Raw genomic sequence first — 13,247 nt, 5'->3', positions numbered from 1 at the left:
GGAGTTACTCAAACTCAATCAACAGTCCTGCTTGGGCTATGGCTGCCAGAGCGTTCTTCTGTTCATTCGCTGATGCGTGGTCAGCTCATCGAGTCCCATCCCCGCTGTTTTCTGTTATATTATTATTAATAGAAAGCAATAGTTAAATAAAATCTAATTCTTATTAAAAACATTTAACCTATCATTTGATTTCTTGACATTTTAAACCAGTTGCTAAAGAAATAATATTACTGATTTACATGAATAAATGTACGAAATTAATTTCTTTATAAATATTTAATTATTTAATAATTGAGGTATTACATGACTATACCTATAATATACATAGTTTCGGGCTTGGCCCACCTCCTAAAAAATCCTGGATACGGGCCTCACGTAATAAATCATGGGCACGCCACTATTCTTTACATTATGAAACCAAGATTCCTCAATGACTGCAATACGAAACCAACCATATAAGGTAGCATTTAGCGTTCCACCCGCACCGCAAGATCTGGTCCCTTTTCGCCACCACTGAGCAGAAGGACAAAAATACTTTGATTTCTTTCTCCAACATCGGGCTTTTCTGCAACTGATGTAGGTCCAGCCAGTCAATGTCTCAGGCTTAATGAATGTCTTAGGCTAAACCCCATGGTTTCAAGTGCCGGACCCTGTGGCCGAGTGGTTGCCGGACCCTGTAATTGTAAACAGGAGAATCCACTTCACAGCAGAATCGTTGCTAGGTCTTTTGCCAAAATATTGCCTGAAGTACTTTTAACAGATAGTGTTATTTGTCCAAAACAATCAAGATTTTTTATTTTTTTTATTTTAAAATTTTGGGTGCGTCAGCAACAAGGCTATTTTGCACCCGTCACACTATACGGGGTCCAGCCCCTTACCGTTTCACATAACAACTCTAACGTTGCTTAATTAAAATCATAAAATATTAAAATGTTCTGACTTTCGTTAAAAGCCGAGACTGCAAGGAACACTCAGCACAAATAAGGACAAAACACAGGACAACACAAACAAAATTATACTGGCCATGGGGCCAGTCGCCACAGCCTCGTTAGTCTTCAGTCCAGGGTATATTACGTGAAAGTGAGGTTGGCAATTGGGTGTACTACGTAGAAGGGGTGACGTGTGGTCAGCACGACCAACCCCAGTCATTATCGTAGGTTTTAATGACCAGGTTACACTACTCGTTCGTTCAATTTCCTCACGATTCTGGGTGGGTGACCACCTGCCACGACCGAAGGAGATGCGTCCAGCTCCAGACGCTGCCCAATGGGGAAGGGGGCTAGGTGTTGGTGGATGTCAAAATATAGTGCAGAACTACTAAAAAAATAAGATGAAACACCTTTCGAAAACCCTGGGCACAGTGGCGCAGGAACGGGGGGGTACAGGGGTACATTGTACCCCCTAAATTTTTGAAGGGGGGTACTGTACCCCCTAAATCCGTAAATCGAGTTGTACCCCTTGTACCCCCCATGTTAAAAGAACCTATTTTCAGTTCGCCCAATAAAAAAGTGTATATTGTTTATAACAAATAAACGTTATCTTCCTTAACACAGAAATTCAAACCATTCTAAACTTATTCTACTATGGAGCGACCACAAGGAAAAAACCCTGGACGAAAAGTCCCCGCTTTCCCTTCTTCCGTTCAGCTCGGGCCATAAGTAAGCATGGTCCACTCTCCCCCGCCCCTCCTCGCAGGAGTACGGTGTACAGGAGTCGCGGGTGTGCGCAGGTTGTTTTCCTTATGGTTCCACTATACATTGTGGTTGCTACTAGTTAGTTCATTGACCTAAGTTCTTGGGAACCTCTTTAAGGAGATGAAAATTGTTTAAAATGTGTATAGAACGATGGAATCAGATTTGCTCTCAGAAAATCACGCTGCAGACGAATGCACATTTTCTAAAGAAATCTTCGAAGATAAGATACAAATCTTCATCAGAAGGGTATATGACTGATCCATTTTCTTTTGAATATTTAAAATGGAATTTTCCAAAACGAAATACTTACACGAACGAGACGAGACACTACAGACCAACTTGGGGGGTACAATGTACTGCTGTAACTCACCCATATTTTTGATAACTTTGAAAGAGGGTGTTCGGAAACTATACTTAAACCTATATATTAAGAGATTTTGAAAATAGAGTCCCGATTAGCCTATCTGAGCATGAAGTGAATCTAGAATAAGTTTTAATGACTTCCGAGTGGAAACCGAAATAAAAATTAACACAAACAAGAACAAGAAGGACCTCGCCACACAGGAGACGAGATGAGGCTGTGACAATTTTCTACTCATTTCATCGCGATATCATTCCTAGGTAAAATGAAATTTTTCCCAGACATTCAAACAAGGTGCAATTTGCGATATTATCAGAGGGGGGAATTATTTTTACCTATGTATTAGATATACTTATAATTGGACATTAATTGCTTAAAATCTAATTTTGGTATCAAATGCCACACAAACACAACGCCATTTTAAGTTAAACCCTAAAGTCAATCTGTACGAAAATTACATTAGTCAGATGAATGCACGAGATAAATGAAACGCACTGCAGGTTCTATTGGTAGATTTTGGATTTGATTCGCAAGGTCTTTGAGTGAGATGAGAATGTTTGATTGATTTATTTGGTTTATTTTACTTCGCATTTCTGCCACTTTTCGCTAATCGCATAGATTAGGATGGGCGATGATATCATGGAATTGATGAACACTCACATGCCCTACCTCTGGCGTCAAAGCGCGCTATGCCAACCCCTCCGCCACGGAGGCTGGAGAGGTGGGAATGTTTTGGATTTTCCTTGTAGATGCGAAAATCTTTAACTCTGACGCGCACATGCTTTTGCTTACATTAAAGTTTACCTTTTCACATAAACGAGAAATTGACATGTCACCCTAAAACACGCATGTATCTGCATTTAATACTACCACTACATACGAAAAGAGACCTTGGGCGGTTCTTCATATCGTCCACCAAAGATTTAAACTAAAAAAACAAAAACATTTTGAGCGTATGATTGTCCTTGCTTCCTCTGACATCTGAAGGATTTCGGTTTTGCATATGTAATGATAGTACTTTCAGTGCTTGAAGAGTGTCATTAGGTACAGCTAATTATATAACAAATAAATACTTTGTCAAATGTTTCACAATATTTTAAAGTTAGACTTCTTACGAGTTGGTCGGGAACCATCTCAACTCAGTTTATTTCTTTTTTTAATACAACGCCCTACAGATGTCTGAGTAAATACCAAATACATGGCTTCTAAAAGACATTGGATGTGGTACACATATGCCATAAATTCTTTAAAGATATTTTTATGCCTAGCTATGGGAATTTAAAATTAGAATGAACTGAACTGAAGTGGAACTCTATAGGTATGATATATTCATAATGTGGTTTCTATATTCAGTGGGTGGGAGCTGATTATTCCTGGTTGGGGTGGCTCAAGATCCTCCTCACCCCGTTTAATCTCAACCTGCATTAAAATGAATAGATGTATCTTTGTTCGCAATATTCACATTTCGAACTTCTGATTTTCCGTTCCGTTAAATTCAAATAAGGCCAGAACGAGGTCCAGAGCTTTATATGTTTCAGAATTGTTATCTGGTTTTAAAATCTGTTTAAAAAAAAAATTCTAAGAAAAACAAAGAAAAAATAGTTATGCAAATTTTGCATTAAATAACAGGACATTCGTGTGTGCTGTTCTAAAATAGAATATTTCCCATGCCTTCACATTATACCTAAGTATCAAAGACATATTTAGGAGGGGTCCGGACACTCCCCCGAAAGACTTACCAAGAAGTAAAAGTAAATAATCAAAATATAATTGTTTAGCATTTGTTATATAATCGGTGGTTATTTCCGCTGAACTTATTGGAAGGCAAGGAATTTGGCTCATACGGCTTTGAAGGGTTCCAAAAGATTTATGCACACAACTAATGATAATATCCATAAAATATTAATCAGAAACTTTACTTTTCGTTAATTGGATCTAACTCCCTGTTTGTTATTCAATAAATATTCAATTATTTTTCTATTTGACATTAAATTCCTTGCCAGGGCAGTTGTTTTTTATACAAATCCTTAACTACATGTAACTTAGATAATGAATATATGCTTTTATATCTCTATTATTTTACTATCTCTTACCTATTCATGTAATAACAACAATACAATATTAATTAACTTACATATTTAATTAATATTTTAATTTAATTAAATCTAATAATTATAATTATATATTATTATTATTATTATTATTATTATTATTATTATTATTATTATTATTATTATTATTGCAACACTTGGTTGGACCCCCGAAATGTATTTCTAAGTGCTGAAGCATGTGTGTTTATACAATATATATGGGAGGCTGAATTTTGTACCCCCCCCCCCCCAAATGAAAAACGTTCCTGCGCCACTGCCTGGGCACACCATTGAATGCGTCCCTCCCAACCAAGACAAAGCCTACATCACGCCGGAAAAAGACAGCACGGAGTTTGGGGGTTGTTTTTAAAGAAATCGTTGACGCACGACATCACTATGGTCAATGGATTCGTCTCTCCCCCAACTTTCCCTCGCTCAAGGACGACTGGTCCCATGGGGTTCCTCTATGCTTCGCAAGAAGTCGTCCCTTCTCCCCGCAGGCTAGTTCCGTCCTGTTCTCACCTTGAGAAAGCACATTTTTGCAAGGCTAAGGCGCTAAGGCTTTTGTTAACCCTCGCGGTCTGAAAATTCTGTGACGTCATCGTCGAAGCTCCAAGAACTTGCCTTCCTGTGATATCGTGTGAACTGTTCACGTGGAAGCACGTACAGGGGATACAAGATCTGTGGCGCATAGAAATATTAATGATTGATTGATTGATTGAATTGCTTTATTTTACTTCGCTTCTTGTGCCAGTTTTGGCTAAATTTGCGAAGATGAGGATGAGTGATGATATGATGAAATTGATGAATGGACACTTACAAACATCCATGCCCACGCCAGGATTCGAACCCGGGACCCCTGCATAGAAATATTAACATCAGTGGCGTACGCAAGGGGAGGGTACCGACGTTAAACCCCCTCTTGAGTTTTTAAAAGATAATGGAAAATTATGTGGTAAAAATGGCAAGTTTATTATTATCTGCGACAATAATAATAATAATCATTTGAATTATTATTCCCATACAGCACAGCATTCCGTATATTTAAGAGTGAATGCCTTGAAAGTAATCACGAATTTTTGAAAATAAAATATGAGGGCAACTATGAATTAAAAGAGAAAAAAGTTTGTTTTGTATCTTCTGCTGCAACAATGTTCACCGAACATGTATTTTTTTCCTGTGAATAATGAGCATCAAGTAAAGAAAGTTCTTGGTCCATTGTAATCGGCTAATAAAGACAAAGGCTAGGCCGACAAGAATACGCAATAACCAGTCCGCCACCCTATTGTTTACTACAGCACGTTTGAATTTTAGAAATCGGACGACAATAAGCCTAACTATTGTGAAATATTTTGTTGGTAAGAACAGCGAGGCAATCCAGACGTAAATTATTGTACATGTGCATGGTAGATTTTGAGAGCGGTAGCAAAAAATTAAATGTCGTGTAACACGCGTTAGGTGTGAATTAAGTGAGAATCTTTTTACTTGAATATGAAAAATCTTGGGAGCCCTTGGAAATATTTGGTGCGAAGCTCCATTCTAAATACCTAAATATACCTTTAAATATTCTCCAACCTCCTTCATCTGAAAAAATTGAAATGATACACCACTATAAAACTTACCAAGTAAATAATAATTTAACCGAAAACTATAAGACGTGGTTATTACACACGCAAAACTAATTACAAGAATGGCAAAATTTGAGCAACTGACTGTTACTTAATCATAATTCTAATTATGCCGTTTACACTCTATAAGCCTGCGCTGCGACAAACAATGTATAAATGAATGAGATGAAATCTTCCCCAAACTCCCTTATTGATGACCATCTGCTAGCAAGGGGGACCTACATGTGAAGTCGCCCGCTTATCATCGCAGCCATGTATTACTAAGTTCTACCGAGAACCCACTCGCTCACTTCCTACAGTTCTAAAAGTAATAATGTTGAACACGGAGTCGTCAAGTTATTTGTGGAGCCTGTACGTTACAACGAACATGCTCTAACTTTACCGACACAAAAAAAAAATCGGATTCTTGCAGTCAGTGTTCATCTCAAAGAGTTTGAATTGCGTCATTGTTGTCTTACATACGTTTCGTAAATGTTTTTTTTATATATGTAATCGACATTTTCTGTTGAATTACTAGAATTAATCAAAATTTCAGCATCAGAGAGAGAACACTGCTTGCGGGGGTGGCCAGTACGCCACTGACCTTCAGTTTAAAGTGCGACCCGAACCACTATGTTCCTCCACCAGGTATCGAACCCGGGACTCCTTGATTAAAAGGCGAAAATGTATTCACTGCACCATCGGGAAGGCAATTATAAATATCTGATACATAAAAAAACTACCAAATTAATTCCCTTATATGTATTTCATACTAATGCATTAAATTATTACAGAGATAGCTTTCAAGGTACCTTTTTATTTATAGAGTGAACATTTAATCAAGGGATTTCGGTTCGATTTCCAGTGGAGCCACTGCCATCAATGGCTCGAATCCAGCTATTAACAAAGTCCACTCCCGATTAGCCTACCAGAGAATAAAGTGGACTTTAAAAAAACTGCCATTTTTTGCATTTCCCCCGTTACTTTAAAATGTGTTTAGGTTGAAGCAATTAACATTCTAATTTGGGTTCAAAAGGTATTAGTAAATGATGTTTGTAAGTGATGAAGTACGGGCTCTTTCACTTTATTTCTAACCGTAGCCCGTAGCTCGCGTGTGTGATTAAATAAGATACATTAGTGTTACAATGTTTGAACTTGACGAACCTATAGTAATTTTGTTGGAAAGATTTCTTATTACTAATTGTTGGTGCACACAGCATACTCGCACAAACAATGCTAAGAATTATTAATTTTGAGATGAAATTGGTATTTCTATTTCCATATTTTTCAATTAAATTTAAGCTCGATATTTTGCAGAAATCAACGTCATAGAATAACAATTTTCAGATAGCCATTCGACTGTATTATTATTTATCATTGTTTAAAACACACGCACTTACTCACATATTAAGATTTTTATTTGCCCTTAAAATATACAAAATTTTCCGAAGTGGTAGAAGTTTACCATTTCAACATCAGAAAATTCATTTCTTGTACTGTACTGAAAATTAACACACGTGCCACTAATTGCCCAAACATAATAGATTCTCACATATACAATATCAAGTTACCTCTTATAAGCACAAGTGCTACAAGCAAATAGATACAAATATACAATTGTACTTAGCTATTATGGATTATATAACAATGGCATATCAGTTAACATGTTCCATATGATTGCAAGTAAAAATTATATTGTTATACATTTCTCATTTTTTTGACAGTTAAGGTAAGATGTTTTTATGTCAATCAACAGTAATTAGGCTCTTCTTTCACCGTTGTCTTATCACCACAAACACATATGCGTGGAACATCCAGGTTCATGGAATTTATAGATTTTGACAGTTGACCATCTCTTAAATCACCTTCTTAGCTATCACCTGAAAAGAAAAAAGGACTTTTAACAATTTTCGGCCCTGAAATCGAACCATTCACAAGTAACGAAAACAAATTACCCTTCTGCTCTTCCATCTTCTAATCAAACGAGATTCTGTGAGGCAACTTTAGAAGCTCAATTGAGTGGAGGAGCAAGCTACTTTTTACCAGATCTAGAAGAGTGAGAAATCTTTGTTTCTAGTGCGTTTCTTAAAGCAAACAACATAAGAAGAACTGAGTAATTAGAAACTTTATTGAGTAATATTAGTTTGTTTCAGTGTGTGAGCTTTGGTAGTAATCTTTGGGAAAATATAGACTATATAGCACCAATCTTCTGTTGTAACAATTAATATAGACAAGTTCAGTTTTTTTCCCGATCGCAAGTGCAAGAATTTTGTTGCAAAATATTTTAATAACATTAAAAAAAATGCTTTCACATATTGCTTTATTTGAAATTGTAGCGATATTCGATTCACTTTTCGTTAATGTTGAGGGTCAATCTAATTTCGACGCTTTGAGAAAATGCAAACCACCTTATGACTATGAAATGCGAAATGTGAGTTTCTTTTATTCCACCTTTTTAACGTGATCATCTTGTTATGGTAACAGTTATTCCCAAAAGCTCACACCTGCAAGAGACACTATTCACAACGTCTAATGAATAAAATTTGAGACATTAGTATCCATAAAAGGAGAATTCCACGAAAAGAAGTCCTTCTCCATGAAAATAAAATTATTCTACCTGAAAATTATTCTTTCTGATTTCGAAGAAGGACGTGTTTCGGAAGGGGTCCAGGGAGTCCTGAACCCCTGAAAGGCTTACTAAGTAAAAAAATGAAAATAATGAAATAATAAAATAACTCAAATTAAATAATGAAAGTATACTTATTGCTTAATCGAGGGTTATATATTTCCTCCGAACTAATTGGAAGGCGAGGATTATATTGCAATCATACGACTTTGAATTACAGTTCCAAAGAAGAATTGTGCAAGATCTATTAATACTTATAAAAATTCACAGGAACTTTACTTTTCGATAACTAGATTAATTTATCGTATTTTGATATTCAACAAATATTCAATTCTTCATCTATTTTACATTACTTTCCTTGCCATGGCAGTTGTTTTTTTTCTTTGTACAAATGTTGCCGACCTTAGTTACACGTAAACTAGATACCTGATGAATATATCAGTATCCTTAAACTGTCAGATTACCTGTTCATCTTGTCAAAATATAACATTAACTAATTTGGATGTTTGAATTAATGCTATTATTAATTATAATTAATTTAATTTAATTATTTAAATTATTATTATTATTATTCTTGTGAGACACTTGGTTCGGAGTTCCCCCCGAAATATATTTCTAGATATGTGCCTGATTGCAATAATGTGTAAATGTTTGATTCATTTGGTGTTTTATGTCCACTTCATGCCCAGTAAGGCTAATCTGGACTAGACCCACCGAGTATCGAATCCGGGACTCCTTGATCATAAGGAAACGACGTTACCAATACGCCACAGGGAAGGCCCTGGTTTACATGTTTTGAAAAAAATGCATAGCTACTATAATTTTCATTATTTCACCTACAAAAATAACTATTGTCTGTAGCCCATATGCTTCAGAGACAAAATTAAAAACTTTGCTACATTTTTAAAGCGTCACACACGTAATACATTTGCGTAAATGCATTTAGATTATGTCATCACACTAAAGTTGTTTTCTTCTTCATTCGTTATCAGACACCACAATGTTCTTTGTAATTCTATGAACTTAGTTCGTTATGAATATATTAATCCAAGCAGGAGTCCCCCAAAATCTGTGGTGACGATGCGGTTCCAAAACTAGGGGACAAGGTGTCAAAACTGGAGAGGCAAGAACAGTTTACTTTCCCTTCTTAGATAAGGATTCGCATAGTGCGGGGACAAAAGTGGCAAAAAAGTGGAGGATAACTGCCCCCTCGCCCTCCTAATTGCCGCAACTGTTCAAAAAAGATAGTGTATTGTTTTCATTAAGTACGAGAAATTAGCTTAGTTTCACCTTAGTTAATTAAATTGTAAACTGAGAAGTGTTATAGGAAAATTATAAACGGTTAACCAATATCTTATAGGAAGAACTGGACAAACGAAAACGAACAATTTAAATAATCAGTTCTGAACGTACCTGGGTTATTTTTCCTGCACATTGTAGCCGGTCCATCATTCATTCATGCCGCAGTTTCTTCAGTTTTTGGTTTTCCTTTATTCCTGACCTTTTCTTCTTTCCAGGGCTGCATTTCTGTGCGTGTTTTATATCTCTCGAAAGCCATTTTAGGTCATTCCTAATTTTAGTCAAAATAAATTTTTGTAGCATGAACCTCCGATGAACTGAGCACGGCCCCGTAAACCATGATGCATTCGTCTTAATTGTTGCCTCTTCCAAAATTTTCGTCATTTTGTTTACAATGTTTGTAAGATGCCGAATGGCAGGATAATTAGCATCGAAGGAAACATTTTGTGCTCTTACAACACTTAGTAAGGACTCAGAAGGCGCATGAAGGTTTCCCAATTCTGCTCCTTCATGGGTTTTGAATGCCTTCCAAAAGATTAGCAATTCGTGATTGGATTCCATCGTCTTGTTGTCTTTTCTTAGGTAATGTGAACATAAATTGCACCCAAACTTCTTTATGGTTACAGAAGCAACATAACCAGCAACATAAACAGTACTGCAGGATTGCAGATTAGCACTCTGAAAATGAAGTTCACTCGTGTCTGGATAACTTACATTTACTTGTAATTCATTATCTTCCTCTTCCAAGTTGACTGTTATAAGTTCTTTTGGTTCATCAATTCCTACTGCGTTTAAGACGACTTGAATATCGTCGTCATTTTCACAATTAGAAGATTCCGATGGAATCACTACATCAATTGCCATCACTTGTTGCAGGCTTCTTCGAAATGTTTGGGCTGAAGGGTTGCTACAAAATCCTCCCCGTGCACGTACAGCGGAGAAGAGATTTTCCAGAGGATCTTGGTTCAATCGCGAAGTTAGAAGAAAGGGAATGTTTTCGGCTTTCATGTCCTCCCACAACATGAGTATGCTTGTTAAAGTTATTTTAAGACCTACGAAGCATGGAGGAATTGGTTTGCTTCCAGCGATTTGCCAATTGGAAATCCAGTCCAAAGATTCTCTTAAGAATAACTCAATTTCTGGTTTTTTGGAAGATAATGCACATTTTTTCGGATTTGCACTGAATTTCGTGCGGGTGTTACATGTGTCAAATATGTCGTTCATTTTTTTTAGGTAATTCGCTGTATTCATTGCAGATGGCTCCTTCATTTCTCCAACGAAAACAGCTGTCATCATGGCAGAGGATACGGAATGGCTAAAAACTTGTGTAGCAAGCTTCACGTTCATTTTCTCAAAGGCTGTGGGGTAAACATGGCGATTGCTAAGTTTTGGGGCTGCTCTGGTGAGATTTAATTTCTCCATATTATGTAATTCTCTTATGCTTTTCCACGACACTGCTTTTTCATCTACAATGAAATCATTGCTTATTAAGTTGTTTCTGACGCTTTTCATGAGATGAGGCATGTCATACACAATAAAAATCTTTCTGCTGTTTACATAGATTGAAGTGTTGTTATCAGATAACCCAAGTCTTGTGAGGGCTGCCCTGTTGGTTGGTCCTTGATCACATATTATTGTTCTTATTATTAGTCCGGTTTTGGATACTTCTTCTATAACCTCTGTAATTATCATTGTTAATTGTTGGGCTTTAACAGACCCGCACGATAAAAAGTAGGCTAACGGCAGTTTCCATTTGTAGAGGAGTCCTCGTGCCATAAACACTAGAGCATGAGTTGCTATCTGCCCAGAGCGACCCAATGTCCCAAGATCCTGATAGCCCTCTATCAGATCATCTTTGGAATCGTAGTCCAACCATTTTTTTATGGTCATTTCGTCCATTATGATTGAGCATTGTCTCTCATCCTTTGGCATATTTTGCACTTTCAATTTAAGTTTATCCAGGATACTTGTAGATATACCAGGTTTTATGTTTATTGAATTTATCCATTTTCTCACTGTAGAAATACTGGGCAGATTGAAACCTATGTTCAATAAATACTGATATAAATTTGGCGCTTTGTTGTACATTCCCAGTGCAAGCTGCTTTTCGTCTCTCTTCCATTTCGTCCCTTTTTTGTGTAACAGCTGCATTCTGAAAAGTGTCAATGGAAATCCTCCAATATATCTTCCTAATTCCTTTAATATGTCTTCTTTTGACGAACGGAAATCCCTTAGTTTCTTATTTAATTTCGAAATTGCAGATCTTTTGCGTCGTAAGAGAAATGTATGTCTCTGGTTCAGTTTGATAAGTCTTTTCTTTCTTGGTGTGTGTTCTTCGTGTTCTAGATCCATCCATTCACCAGCAATAGTAACAGTAGAATCGTTGTTTAGGTGGTCTTGGTCTGTTGATTCTGGAATACACAAACTTTCATCTGGGGTGCTGTTTTCAGGTTCATTTGATTTATCATCATTTGAGGAGAGAAAATTACAGTCTTTTGTGAGGTGGAGTGTTGGAACTGCTGTGTGAATGAGCTTGTTTTTTAAACTGTTCATGAACGCGGAATTATGAAAATGATTGGCACAGACAACTTTATGTCTCAATTTTTCACAGTTGAGTTCGATGAAATCTTCTCTTCCTGTATTCAGGCACCATTCGATACATCTGTGAAGAAAGGGTAATTGTTTTAGATGGGGTCCTTCGTTCATATTGAAAATTCGTGGGTTTTATTTTTATTTTTACATATTTTATTGTTTATGATCTATCAGCCTTTTTAATAGGTGTAAATTTTGGTATTCGCCTTTGTAACGCCGATTAGGAAAGAGAATACACAAAATACACAATAAAGTACGGTCGTCCCCAAATGTTTCCCAGTTACCTTTTTGCCTATATTTTAAAACAAATATCCACTACCTTCCTTGCTTCCAAATACTAAATACTACCACAGTTTATGTACAGGCATTAGAAAAGTTGTCGCTGACAGTCTGGTTGAAAGATACGTTTAAATTCATACTCTTTATCGCCTGTTCTAAAAAATAACAACCCTGTTTACTTTTGAATAATGTATTAAAATCATAGAATAGTTATTAACTGTTATATGTTAAAATTTATTACGCACTAGCAAAGATAGTCTTGCCAACTATTTCCTTGTAGGCTATTGGTTCTAGAAACGCCCTTGTAATTTACCTACTTTGCATGAAACAAACGACTGTTGTTTGAGGAACTGATAGATTTCTTGAATCAATTGGAAATATTTGCACATCCGATGGGGAAAAACGGGAACCCTTGAATACAACAACATTTCCCTAGCGTACTATAGTAATAATCGGTCCTATCATGCTCTTTACGGAGTTCCGTCAGAATTTTTGGTGTGAAATTTAATTTTTCATCATCTTTTAATTGTGCTATTTTGGGAAGGAATTGCAAGAAATTTCATTTGCACAAAAGTGACTTTAAAACAAAAACTCCCAACTCTCCCAACTCTCTCTCAACTTTTTGTCTGTTTGTTTGTGCGCTTGAAAACCACTCGTTCCGAGAGGCTAGTGTGTATAAAGGGTACAAAATTAACTTTT

General features: G+C 36.5%; 1 protein-coding gene across 1 annotated transcript; it reads right to left on the bottom strand.

Annotated features, from left to right (window-relative positions):
* Positions 1 to 7,152: 7,152 nt before the first annotated feature.
* Positions 7,153 to 11,342, bottom strand: LOC145992733 (uncharacterized). Its single transcript, XM_083129118.1, has 2 exons — positions 9,792 to 11,342; positions 7,153 to 7,632 (listed from the first exon to the last, which is right to left on the bottom strand). The coding sequence occupies exon 1, from the start codon at positions 11,199 to 11,201 to the stop codon at positions 9,831 to 9,833; it is 1,371 nt and encodes a 456-aa protein (XP_082985244.1). The 5' UTR covers positions 11,202 to 11,342; the 3' UTR covers positions 7,153 to 7,632; positions 9,792 to 9,830.
* Between the last annotated feature and the right edge of the window lie 1,905 nt (positions 11,343 to 13,247).

This window comes from Lepisma saccharinum, chromosome 9 (assembly GCF_977018435.1).
Source record: "Lepisma saccharinum chromosome 9, izLepSacc3.1, whole genome shotgun sequence".
NCBI lineage: Eukaryota > Metazoa > Arthropoda > Insecta > Zygentoma > Lepismatidae > Lepisma > Lepisma saccharinum.
This window is presented reverse-complemented; position numbering and strand designations above follow the sequence as displayed.

What these genes read in the sequence shown, in the direction of transcription:
- LOC145992733 (XM_083129118.1), bottom strand. Translation starts at nt 11,201, where the DNA reads ATGCCTCATCTCATGAAAAGCGTCAGAAACAACTTAATAAGCAATGAT.